General features: G+C 45.4%; 1 protein-coding gene across 4 annotated transcripts in view; it reads right to left on the bottom strand.

Annotated features, from left to right (window-relative positions):
- Nucleotides 1-320: 320 nt before the first annotated feature.
- Nucleotides 321-12478, bottom strand: part of LOC116478511 (zinc finger protein 627-like) — a 57092-nt gene continuing 44934 nt past the window's right edge. For 3 of the 4 annotated variants that reach the window (XM_058424838.1, XM_058424837.1, XM_058424836.1), the window contains 3 exons: nucleotides 4689-4815; nucleotides 3073-3133; nucleotides 321-1845 (listed from right to left, as the gene is read on the bottom strand). In XM_058424838.1, coding sequence (XP_058280821.1) covers nucleotides 696-1845; nucleotides 3073-3133; nucleotides 4689-4809 — 1332 coding nt within the window. In that variant the 5' untranslated portion in view covers nucleotides 4810-4815 and the 3' untranslated portion in view covers nucleotides 321-695. Of the gene's footprint in view, nucleotides 1846-3072; nucleotides 3134-4688; nucleotides 4816-11786; nucleotides 11920-12478 lie in introns of those variants that run through there. The other variant, XM_032169789.2, reaches the window with a different exon arrangement.

Raw genomic sequence — 12478 nt, 5'->3', positions numbered from 1 at the left:
GACATGACAGTATTTCAGAGAAACAGAAACTACACAAGCCTTTGCCACATTTTTTACACTCATAGTTTCTCTCCAGAGTAAATTCTTTCATGTATCTAAAATAAACAAGGAGCATGGAAAACAAGAATCGTTTTCCATGTTCCTTACAGTTATAAGGTCTATTGCCAGCATGTCACACCATATGCCTTCAAACGATTGAGAAAGAAAGGAAAGGCTTCCCATGTTCCTAACATCATTGTTTTTCTCAAGTGTGAGTTCTTTCATGGTTTCAGAAGGTACTGGAATAGTGGAAGGCTTTTTTTTTCTTTTTTTTGAGACAGAGTCTCGCTCTGTCACCTGGCTGGAGTGCAGTGGCACAATCTCGGCTCACTGCAACCTCCACCTCCCAGGTTCAAGCAATTCTCCTGCCTCAGCCTCCGAAGTAGCTGGTACTACAGGCACATGCCACCATGCCCGGCTAACTTTTGTATTTTTAGTAGAGATGGGGTTTTACCATGTTGGCTGTGATGGTCTCAATCTCTTGACCTCATGATCCACCTGCCTTGGCCTCCCAAAGTGCTGGGATTACAGGTGTCAGCCACCACGCCCAGCCGGCTTTACATTTTTTATATCCATACAACTTTTCTCCATTGTGAGTCCTTTCGTGTCTTTGAAGGGAACTCTGATAACAGAAGGCTTTCCCACATTCCTTACACTCAAAGTTTCTCTGCAGTGTGGGTAATTTTATGTCTACGAAAAGCAATGGGATAACGGAAGGCTTTCCCACATTCCTGACATTCATAAGGTTTCTCTGCAGTGTGGGTAATTTTATGTCTATGAAAGGTCGTGGGATGACTGAAGGCTTTCCCACAGTCCTCACATTCATATGGCTTCTCTCCAGTGTGAATTCTTTTATGTACTCGAAGTGAACTGGAATATCTGAAGGCTTTCCCACATTCCTCACATTCATAGGGTTTCTCTCCAGTGTGAGTCTTTTCATGATTTTTAATAGAACTGGGAAATCTAAAAGCTTTACCACATTGTTTACATATATAGGGTTTCTCTCCAGTGTGAATTCTTGCATGTTTTCTAATGGAACTGGAACAATTAAAGGCTTTCCCACATTGCTTACATTCATAGGGTTTCTCTCCAGTGTGAGTCCTTTCATGATACTGAAAGGAATTGGAAGAAGCGAAGGCTTTCCCACATTGCTTGCATTCATAGGGCTTCTCTCCAGTGTGGATTCTTTCATGTTTTTTAATAGAACTGGAACAACTAAAGGTTTTCCCACATTGCTTACATTCATATGGTTTCTCCCCAGTGTGTGTTCTTTCATGTCTATGAAAGGAGCTGGGAAAACCAAAGGCTTTCCCACATTCATTACATTCATATGGCTTCTGTCCAGTATGAGATCTTTCATGTGTGAGATACAAACTGAGATTATCAAAGGCTTTCCCACAAAACTTACATTTATAAGGTCCATCTCCACTGTGCATTACCCTGTATCTTCGAACAGTTTGGAGAGAAACGAAGGTTTTTTCCCATTCCTTACAATCATAGGGTTTCTCTCCAGTGTGAGGCTTTTCATGTGTTTGGAAGGAATGGAGGCAACTGAAGGTTTTTACACACTGGTTATATTTATGTGACTTCTCTCCATGTTCCTGACACTCATATGGTTTGTGTCCAATGTCAGCTCTGATGTAGCAATTCAGAGATGAATAATCCATGTTGCCTTCTCCACACACACTGCTTTCACATGGTTTTACCCCAGGAAGAGTCTTGTTTGTTATACCGTCTGGAATCAGGCTGAAAGTTTCTCTACATTGACCATCTTTACATTCACAGAGTCTCTCTGCTATATGATTTCTATAAAAAATAAGAAGCACATTACAAAGAGTTTGTTGATAAATAATTTTATATTTATTAGCAAGCATTTGATTTGCATATTTTACATTATCATGAGAAATATAGGCTTTATGCTCTGTCTGAAGTGTCTGACAGTGAGTGGACTGAATTCTCTGCAAAGGGGCTCTATTATAGCTATTATCAAAACAGTGATGTTACTAGGCGGTTTCTTTTTCTTTTTTTCCTGAAACAGGGTCTCACTCTGTTGCCCAGGCTGGAATGCAGTGGTATGACCATAGCTCGCTGCAGCCTCCACCTTCCAGGCTCAGGCAATCCTCCCACCTCAGCCTCCCACGTAGCTGGGCCTACAGGCATACGCCACCAGGCTTGGCTAATTTTTTTTTTATTTCTTGTAGAGATGAGTTCTCACTGCATTGCCCAGGCTGGTCTCAAACTCCTGGGCTCAAGCAATCTTCCCATTCAGACTCCCAAAGTACTGGGATTACAAGCATCAACCACCACATCTGGCCACTATGGGGTTTCTTTTTTTTATTTATTTATTTTATTTTATTTTTGAGATGGAGTTTCACTCTGTTGCCCAGGCTGGAGTGCAGTGGCACCATCTTGGCTCACTGCAAGCTCCACCTCCCGGGTTCACGCCATTCTCCTGCCTCAGCCTCCCAAGCAGCTGGGACTACAGGCGCCCACCACCATGCCCAGCTAATTTTTTTGTATTTTTAGTAGAGATGAGGTTTCACCATGTTAGCCAGGATGGTCTCAATATCCTGACCTTGTGATCCGCCCTCCTCAGCCTCCCAAAGTGCTGAGATTACAGGTGTGAGCCACCGCACCCGGCCACTATGGGATTTCTTAATATTGTTTCCAAGGCAACTATTTTGCAAACAATGAATGTGTATGTATTTAAGTATATATTTTTGGAGAAAACATTCTAAAAATTAACAAATTTGAAGCTGGGCTGCTTCACTTTGTTTGCTTGTTCTTTAAATTTCCACTGGGCACAGTGGCTCATGCCTGTAATCCTAGCATTCTGGAAGGCCAAGAAAGGAGGATGGCTTGAGTCCAGGGGTTCAAGGCTGCAGTAAGCTATGATCATGCCACTGCACTCTAGCCTATGTGAGAGATTAAGCCTTGTCTCAAATAAATGAATACATAAGTAAATAAATATAATTTCCTATCACTCTAACATTATCTCAAGGGACACAGCTTCATGTTATAAGTGCAAATTACCTTGGATTTCTCCTGGAATTTTTGTACTGATCTTCAGTGTTCCGGTCTTCCCATTTTATTCCTAAAATGTAGACCCATAAAAGTTATGATAAATGATTACAAAATTATAGAAACATTTTAGATTCTACGTTCATGGGACAGTGTGGCCATGCCTGACTTATTCACCAAAGTATTATTGACCCTTGAACAAAATGGGCTTGAATGGCAAAGGTCCACTCATATGCAAACTTTTATCAACCTCTGCTGCCTCTGAGGGAACAAGACCAACCCCTCCACTTCAGGCTACTCAATGTGAAAACAATGAAAAGGATTCCTTTAGGATGATCCCCTTAATCAAGTCAATATGTTTTCACTTCCTTATGATTTTCTTGATAACATTTTTTTTCTCTAGCTTATTTTATTATAAGAATACCATATATAATAGACCAAACAGACCAGGCATGGTGGTTTATACCTATAATCCCAGCACTTAGGGATGAGGTGGGAGGACTGCTTGAGGCTAAGAGTTTGAGACCAGCCTGGGCAACATAGCAAGACCTCCATCTCCACAAAAAATAATTTAAAAATCAGCCCAGCATGGTGGCACTTGCCTACAATCCTAGCTACTCAAGAGTCTGAGGCAGGAGGATTGCTTGACCCCAGGAGTTCTAAGTTGTATTAAGCTATGACCATGCCCCTACACTCCAGCCTGAGTAACAAAGTGAGACACTGTCCTAATATACACTTACACATACACACCAACCCACAAAATATGTATTAATTGACTGGTCATGTTACTGATAAAGCTTCCAGTCAACAATAGGCTATTAACATTTAGCTTTTTTTTCTTTTTATTTGAGACGAAGTTTCACTCTTGTTGCCCAGACTGGAGTGCAGTAGCATGATCTCAGCTCACTGCAACATCCACCTCCCAGGTTGACGCAATTCTCCCGTCCAGCCTCCTGAGTAGCTGGGATTACAGGCGCCCGACACCATGCTCGGCTAATTTTTTGTATTTTTAGTAGAGACAGGTTTCACCATGTTGGCCAGGCTGGTCTCGAACTCCTAACCTCACAGGATCCGCCCACCTCGGCCTCCCAAAGTGCTGGGATTACAGGTGTGAGCCACCACACCCAGCCAACATTTAACATTTTATAGAGTCAAAAGTTAAAACCAGATCATCAACTGTGCAGAGGTTAAGAGTCTCTGACATCCACTTTGTTCAAGGGTCTACTGTATTCCTTTTTTTTTCAAATGGAGTCTTGCTCTGTGGCCAAGGCTGGAGTGCAGCAGCACAATTGTGGCTCACTGCAACCTCTGCCTCCCAGGTTCAAGCAATTCTCCCACCTCAGCCTCCTGAGTAGCTGGGACTACAGGCGTGCACTACCATGCGTGGCTAATTTTTGTATTTTTAGTAGAGACGGGGTTTCATCATGTTGGCCAGGCTGGTCTCGAACTCATGACCTCAAGTGATCCGCCCACCTTGGCCTCCCAAAGTGCTAAGATTGCAGGCATGAGCCACTGCATCTGGCCAGTCTACTGTATTCCCTACCATGTTTCAAATCATTGAGCCGTGTAGATGACCAAGAAACACTTGTTCTGTAACTGACTAAGTGAAGAAATGATGTCATCCTTACCTACAGACATCAGGTTCCTGATGATTTCCCACATCACATCTCTGTAGAGTTTCTTCTGGGAAGGATCCAGCAAAGCCCACTCCTCCTGGGTAAAGTTCACAGCCACATCCTCAAAGATCATTGAGTCCTGAAACATCCCACATGGCAGAGGAGGAAGGTTCAGACTGACAGCACTAGGAAGCTACATTCACTTTAGAGGAAGTTCATAGAATGCTATAGACTCCAAACATTTATTCAATGACTTGGTCATCAGACTCTTATCCTCTGTCTATACTCACTTTCTCCATCATGGCAATTCTGATGCTAGAATTGAACACATTCAGTAAAGTAATAGCCAATACGGACAAGCCTCTCATTCATGATTTCAGGGAGTGAGATATGCTGCCCAGATCACCTCTAGTGTCTTTCTGTCTAGTGGGTCTACACTAACTTTCATGACAAAGTCCTACTATGTGTTGTCTACAAGAGACAATATTAGCAGCTCTGAGACAACATATCCCTACACACATTTATTTAGAAAGTTGAACTATGATGGTATCTCAGAGCTAGATTTAAGGAGAGCTGCACCAGCATAACAAAGAAAAGGAGCTGTGTGCCTAAACTATTTATTCAAACAATATGATATTTGCCACTAGGCATAGTGGCTCACACCTGTAATGCCAGCACTTTGGGAGGCTGAGACGAGTGGATGGCTTGAGCTCAGGAGTTCAGGACAAGCCTGGGAAACATGGCGAAACCCCATCTCTACAAAACATACAAAAGTTAGCCAGGCATAATGGCACACGCCTGTAGTCCCAGCTACTAGGGAGGTTGAGCTGAGAGGATTGCTTGAACCCAGGAGGTAGAGGCTGCAGTGAGCCATGAGTGTCACACTGAACTCCAGCCTGGGTAACAGAGCGAGGCCCTGTCTCAAATTAAATTGAAAAATAAATAAATAAGTAAATAATATGGTATTTGCTTAATTTCCATCTTCCTTCTGGGAGTTTGAAATTTTGTGATATAATCAGCAGAGAAGCATACCTGATTGGCCACTGCTAGGTTTGAATGTTTGTCCCCTCCAAAACTCATACTGAAACTTCATCCCCAATGTGTCAGTATTCAAAAGTGGGGCATTGAAGAGGTGACTGTGTCATGAGGGCTCTGCCTCATGAATGGGTTCATTCACTGATGGATGAAAGGGTCAATGAGTAAATGAGATATCTGGGGAGTAAGACTGGTGGCCTCAGAAGAGGAAGAGACCCCTAAGCTAGCACAATCACCCCCTCCCCTAGGAATACACTCCCTGCATTGCCTCAGATGCTGAAGAGTCCCCACCAGCAAGAAGGCGTTCACCAGATGCACCACTGTGCCCTTAGACTTCCCAAACTCCAGAATTGTACAAAACAAATATCATTTCTTGTATTTTACCCAATTTCAGGTATTCTATTCTAACTCACATAAAACAGACTAAGATGGCCATGAAAAAACAACTCTGGGTACGAAGAGTCTGAGTGACCTTGGTACGTAACATTTCACGTTAGGGGATTTAGCCCATTCTATGTGATTACAATAAGAGAACATCTGGAAGCTGGCAACCGGTTTTCTGTAAACTAAATTTAATGAAGTGTAACATAAGGTTAATGAAATGTATTTCATCATTCTAAAGGAAAATTTTTAAATATTAGGTAACATCAAAGGAGAATGAAAGATGAAGATTGTACACATTCTTCTAAAGAACTGCATGTCAGCCGGGCGCAGTGGCTTACGCCTGTAATCCTAGCATTCGGGAGGCCAAGGCAGGCAGATCACAAAGCCAGGAGTTCGAGACCAGCCTGGCCAACATGGTGAAAACCCATCTCTACTAAAAATACAAAAATTAGCCAGGCATGGTGGCAGACGCCTATAATCCCAGCTACTCGGAAGGCTGAGGCAGGAGAATCATTTGAACCCAGGAGGCGGAGGTTGCAGTGAGCTGGGACCGTGCATTGCACTCCAACCTGGGCGACAAGAGCAAGACTCCATCTCAAAAAAAAAAAAAAAAAAAAGAACTGCATGTCACCAAGGTGTCATCTCTCATGAATATTTATAGAATTCCCTAAATCATTAAAACAGACCTCTTAGTAGTCAATAAAAGCTACTTAAACAAAACTAATGGAGGTAACAAATGTCTAAAAATGCTAAAAATCTTCTAAACCAGAAAGTGACAGCTTACCTAACATACATGAAGGATTTTGAAACTATAATATTCAACGCACCACACTGTTGACAGAGAGATGAATAAAGAGAAAAAGGCAAGTGAAAATGTAGAACAGGCCAGGCGCGGTGACCTATTCTACCATTTTATTTGCAAATATTATATTTATTTTATTTGCAAATATTATCTTCGTATACTCCAATTTCTCCTGGGCCTACGAAAAGTCTGAAATAAGGCTCTCTTCTCTGTTTCAACTACACTGAAACCTAACTGGGGTCAAAAATTGGCAGGGACTACATAAAAATATTGTCAACAAAACGCCTGCAACCATCTGGAACAATAGTCTGTGACTAAGACAGAATAGACCATCTAAGACCCAGAAAAACAATCTGGAGAGAAAATTACCTTCAGAAATTAGGCTAATCAAAAGCACTTTGGTATCCTGGGGAATACCTCACGCATGCCCCAGGAAATAACACATTTCTAGAAAAAACCTGAGGAGGCCCTAAGTTTCAGCAATGACTGATCTCTAGGCTCAGTTCAGCAGAAATTGGAGGTTAAAGCAGAGTTTTAAACAGTCGGCCGGGTGCGGTGGCTCACGCCTGTAACCCCAGCACTTTGGGAGGTCGAGGCAGGCAGATCACCTAAGGTCAGAAGTTTGTGACCAGCCTGAGCAACATGCAGAAACCCCGTCTCTACTAAAAAATACAAAATTAGCTGGGCATGGTGGCGGGTGCCTGTAATCCCAGCTACTCGGGAGGCTGAGGCAGGAGAATCGCTTGAACGTGGGAGGCAGAGGTTGTGGTGAGCTGAGATGGTGCCATTGCGCTCCAGCCTGGGCAACAAGAGCAAAACTCTGTCTAAAAAAAGAAAGAAAGAGACAGAGAGACAGACAGACAGACAGAAAGAAAGAGAAAGAGACAGAGAGAAAGGAAGGAAGGAAGGAAAGGGAAGGGAAGGGGAGGGGAAGGGAGAAAGAAGAAAAGAAAGAAAGAAAGAAAAAGAAAGAAAGAAAGAAAGAGAAAAGAAAACAAGTACAACAGAGAACAATTACATATATACATATTAATACAATTATATCAATTACCACTTTAAGTGTCTGTTATTTATATATACAAAAAAGAGACAGAGATTAACACAGTAGATTAAACAAGGCTCAGTAATGTGTACAAGAAAATCATCTCAAACAAAAAGATATGAATAGATTAAATAAAAAGGTATGACGGAAGATAAGCCATTGTAACACTAATCAAAAGAAATGTGCAATAGTTTTATAAAACTCAGATAAATCACATTCTAGATCAAGGAAAATGGCAAGGAATTTTCCTCATAATTGCCTTGGGGAGGTCAAAGCTGCAGTGAGCTGTGATTGTGCCACTGCACTCCAGCCTGGGAGACAGATGGGGACCCTGTCTCAAAAAAAAAAAGACATAAGGTATAATAATCTTTATTACTTATATGTATGCCCATAAAATATAACATCAAGATACAAGACAAAAACATAAAACTATAAGACAAAATATACAAATCCAAAATTATAGTTGGAAGCCAACAGTTCACCTTTATCAATAATTAATAGGTCAATACAACAAAAAAATCACTAATGATATAGCTAAACTCAACAGCATCAATAATGTATTAGTCCGTTCTCATGCAGCTAATAAAGACATGCTTCAGAAAAGTTATAATCATGGCAGAAGGGGAAGCAAACACGTCCTTCTTCACATGGTGGCAGGAAGGAGAAGAACAAGTGTCCAGCGAAGAAGGAAGCCCCTGATAAAACCATCAGATCTCTATTTTTTTTTTTTTTTTTTTTTTTTTTTTTTTGAGATGGAGTCTCCCTGTCGCCCAGCCTGGAGTGCAGTGGCGTGATCTCGGCTCACTGCAAGCTCCGCCTCCCGGGTTCACGCCATTCTCCTGCCTCAGCCTCCCGAGTAGCTGGGACTACAGGCGCCCGCCACCTCGCTCGGTTAATTTTTTGTATTTTTAGTAGAGACGGGGTTTCACCGTGTTAGCCAGGATGGTCTCGATCTCCTGACCTCGTGATCCGCCCGCCTCGGCCTCCCAAAGTGCTGGGACTACAGGCATGAGCCACCACGCATGGCCACCATCAGATCTCTTGAGAACTCACTCACTATCACCAGAACAGGATGGGGAAAACCACCCCCATGATTCAATTATCTCCACCAGGTCCCTTCCACAACAGGTGGGGATTATGGGAACTACAATTCAAAATGAGATTTGGGTGGGGACACAGCCAAACTGTATCAATCAACTGCATTTAATTGATATGTATTTATAGAATCCTTCATTCAACACCAGCAGAGTACACATTCCTCTCAAGCTCACATGAAATATTCACCAAAGTAAACTACACTGGAAGCATAAAATATGACTTAACAAATTGAATAGAAATGCTATAAAGTATACTATCAAATCATATTAAACTAGAAATTGATAACCGAAAGATAGTTGAAAAGCTTCCAAAAGTAGAGATTTAATCTGAAGCTGAAATAGGTGAACCAATCTTTGCAAGGTGACAAGCCCAGAGAGAGATAATAAGGACTTAGAACGCAGACAAGTCTGACTCAAGTGTCACATCGTATCCTCCTGTCACCAGGGGCATCCCCGCATCCCCATCCTGCTCACTGAAGTGCTCAGTGACCACCCTCCCAGGAGAGGACACATTGTGCGTCCCCTGTGTTCCTAAAGTGCATTTTGCTTTTCAGGTTCTTGCATCATCTCAGCGGGGTGGGTTTTCCTGTCCTTAGGAATAGTTTTCTCCCTTCACTATTCTGAGAGCATCCAGAAAACAGGAATCATTTCTGCCTTGTCCCCTCAATACCACCATCCAATTGGCTGATGAGCCAAGTGTCCCCAAGGAATGGAATCTGGGGTTGGGGAAGAAGAGCTGAGTGTCCCAGGGGATTAGAGCTTTTTTTTTTTTTGAGACTGGGTCTCACTCCAGTTGCCCAGGCCAGAGTGCAGTGGTGCGAATGCGGCTGACTGCAGCTTTGACCTCCCTGGCTCAGGTGATCCTCCCAACTCAGCCTCCCCAGGAGCTGGGACTAGAGGCACACACCACCACACCCGGTAGTTTTTTTGTATTTTTAGTAGAGACGGGGTTTCGCCATGTTGCCTAGGCTGGTCTCGAACTCCTGGACTCAAGGGGTCTGCCCACCTCGGCTTCCCAAAGTGGTGGGATTACAGGCGTGAGAGACTGTTCCTGGCCCAGGATTAGCTTTTTAAGGAGGGGAATACCAGGGGACTCCTCCCACCCCAGGGCACCCAGCTCCTCTCCTGGGAAGCCCCAACTCCACGCCTCAGGTTGTCCTCTGGGAGGAGTGACCCACCCTCCAAGAAACACGGCAGCTGTGGGCATCCTCGGTCAGCCCCAGGCAGTTCTGAAACCCAGGACCAGGATAAGATGGAGGGTGAGTTGAGGACACATCGCCCTGTAAAGTTTCCAAAGATAAACTTCAACCCAAAGACATTCTCAGAAGGTGTCCGTGCCTCGGGCAGATAAAAGGAGGAGAGGCATAAAGATTGTTTACAGCACAGTGTCAGGTGGTTTTTCTCGGCTTCCTCAAATGTGAAATGTTCACAAACACAAATCTTTACAGAAGGAGCCATATTTTGCCCTCTAAAAAAAAAGCCCATTAAAGTATTGCGTGTGGCCAGGCGCCATGGCTCACACCTGTAATCCCAGCACTTTAGGAGGCCTAGACGGGCGGATCACCTGAGGTCAGGAGTTCGAGACCAGCCTGGACAATATGGTGACAACCCCTTTCTACTAAAATACAAAAATTAGCCGGCATGGCGGCACGCGCCTGTAGTCCCGGCTACTCGGGAGGCTGAGGCAAGAGAATTGCTTGAGCCCGCGAGGCGGAGGTTGCAGTGAGCCGAGATCGTGCCACTGCACTCCAGCCTGGGTAACAGAGTGAGACTCCGTCTCCACCAAAAAAAAAAAAAAAAATTATATATATATATAGATATAGATATATATAGATATATATGAAAAACGTGTGAGGCCGGTTGCAGTGGCTCATGCCTGTAATCCCAGCACTTTGGGAGGCTGAGGAGGGTGGATCACCTGAGGTCAGGAGTTTGAGACCAGCCTGGCCAACACGGTGAAAACTCGTCTCTACTGAAAATTCAGGAGAATCGCTTGAACCCAGGAGGCGGAGGTTTCAGTGAGCCGAGATTGCGCCACTGCACTCCAGCCTGGGCGACAGAGCGAGACTCCGTCTCAAAAAAAAAAAAAATACACACACACACACACACACACACACACACACACACACACACACACACACGGCAGTGTTTGAAACAAAGCCTGGAGGACGAAGAGTTGACAATGTTGTGGTGAACTGAAGAGGAGGCCAGCTCTAAAACGCGGAGCGGGATCTGGAAATCCAGGGATTTGCTGGCAGCCCTAGGAGAAGCTGGGCCAGGGATCACAGTTGCGGATTTGAGACCCTGCTTCGCATATATCTGGATATCTCAGTAAAAACTCGAGCCCCTTGGAGACAAAGGAGGAACTGGGGACCCCACAGACTGCTGCTCCTTCCACATGAACCCCGCACCCGAGGCGGATTCTCCCCATGACCCTCCCGTGTCCCCCGCACAATCTGGGGAGACGCGGGGCTGCAGACACGGAGCTGCCAAGAGAGGGCTCCGGAGCCGGGGCCGTAGGTGCCGCAGCCGCAGTTGCCGCGCAGGCACCGGACAGGACGCCCGGAGTCCCGACTGCAGGCCCAGCCCCACCCTGAGGCCGAGGGGACCGAGGACCGAGCTGCGCCAGGGCACTCGGGTCCTCAGACCCCAGAGACAACAGCTAGGAGGTCTGGGTCCCGCCACAGCCGGTTCCGGTCGGTTACAACCAGCCTTACCCCGTCTTGGGACACCCGGCCTCGGACACTCACCATTTCCCGGCTTCCGCGGTATCCCGGTTCCTACTTCCACCTCCGGCTGCCAGTACAGGTTCCAGCGCGACCGAGCAGGGAGCCGAGCGCAGGGGACAGAGAAGACGCCGCGGGCTTTTTCAACCTCGCATCCTCCAGCCTGCAGGGCGCCTGATTGACAGTTCTCACGGCCCCGCCCAGCGGCTCTGATTGGATACTGCTCCAGGTCCCGCCTCCTGGACACTGAGTGACAGAATAAGTGATCTCCCAGAGCTGAGTGGAGCCAGATGAACAGGTTCCAGACACAGCTCTTGGCACGGGGCTTGGGGGGAGGGGGGGTTCCTCCCTGGGCAGTGACCTGACCCCTCCCAGGGAATATTTGCATTTAAGAAGAATTCCTGCCAGTAGTCTGAGAGCCCTTCCTGCTTCTTCCTCCTGGACTGGAGGATCAGGACTGGGGGGTCACAACTGTGTGCAGGGAATCCCAGACTCACTGTCCAGTGGAGCCATCCCCTGGCCTCGGAGCAGAAGGGGAGCCGAGGCCACACAGGCCACACTGCAGTAGGAGAGGGGGTCTGATGTCCTCCAGGGATCGGGAAGTTGGGATGAGGCTGCTGGCTGCATGGCCAAGCCGTTCTCCCACCTGATCTCTCAGTCTTTTTTTTTTTTTTTTTTGACGGAGTCTCGCTCTGTCTCCAGGCTGGAGTGCAGTG

Source organism: Hylobates moloch, unplaced genomic scaffold (assembly GCF_009828535.3).
Source record: "Hylobates moloch isolate HMO894 unplaced genomic scaffold, HMol_V3 SCAFFOLD_12, whole genome shotgun sequence".
Taxonomy (NCBI): Eukaryota; Metazoa; Chordata; class Mammalia; order Primates; family Hylobatidae; genus Hylobates; species Hylobates moloch.
The sequence above is the reverse complement of the archived record's forward strand: the minus strand, read 5'-3'. Positions and strand labels throughout refer to the sequence as shown.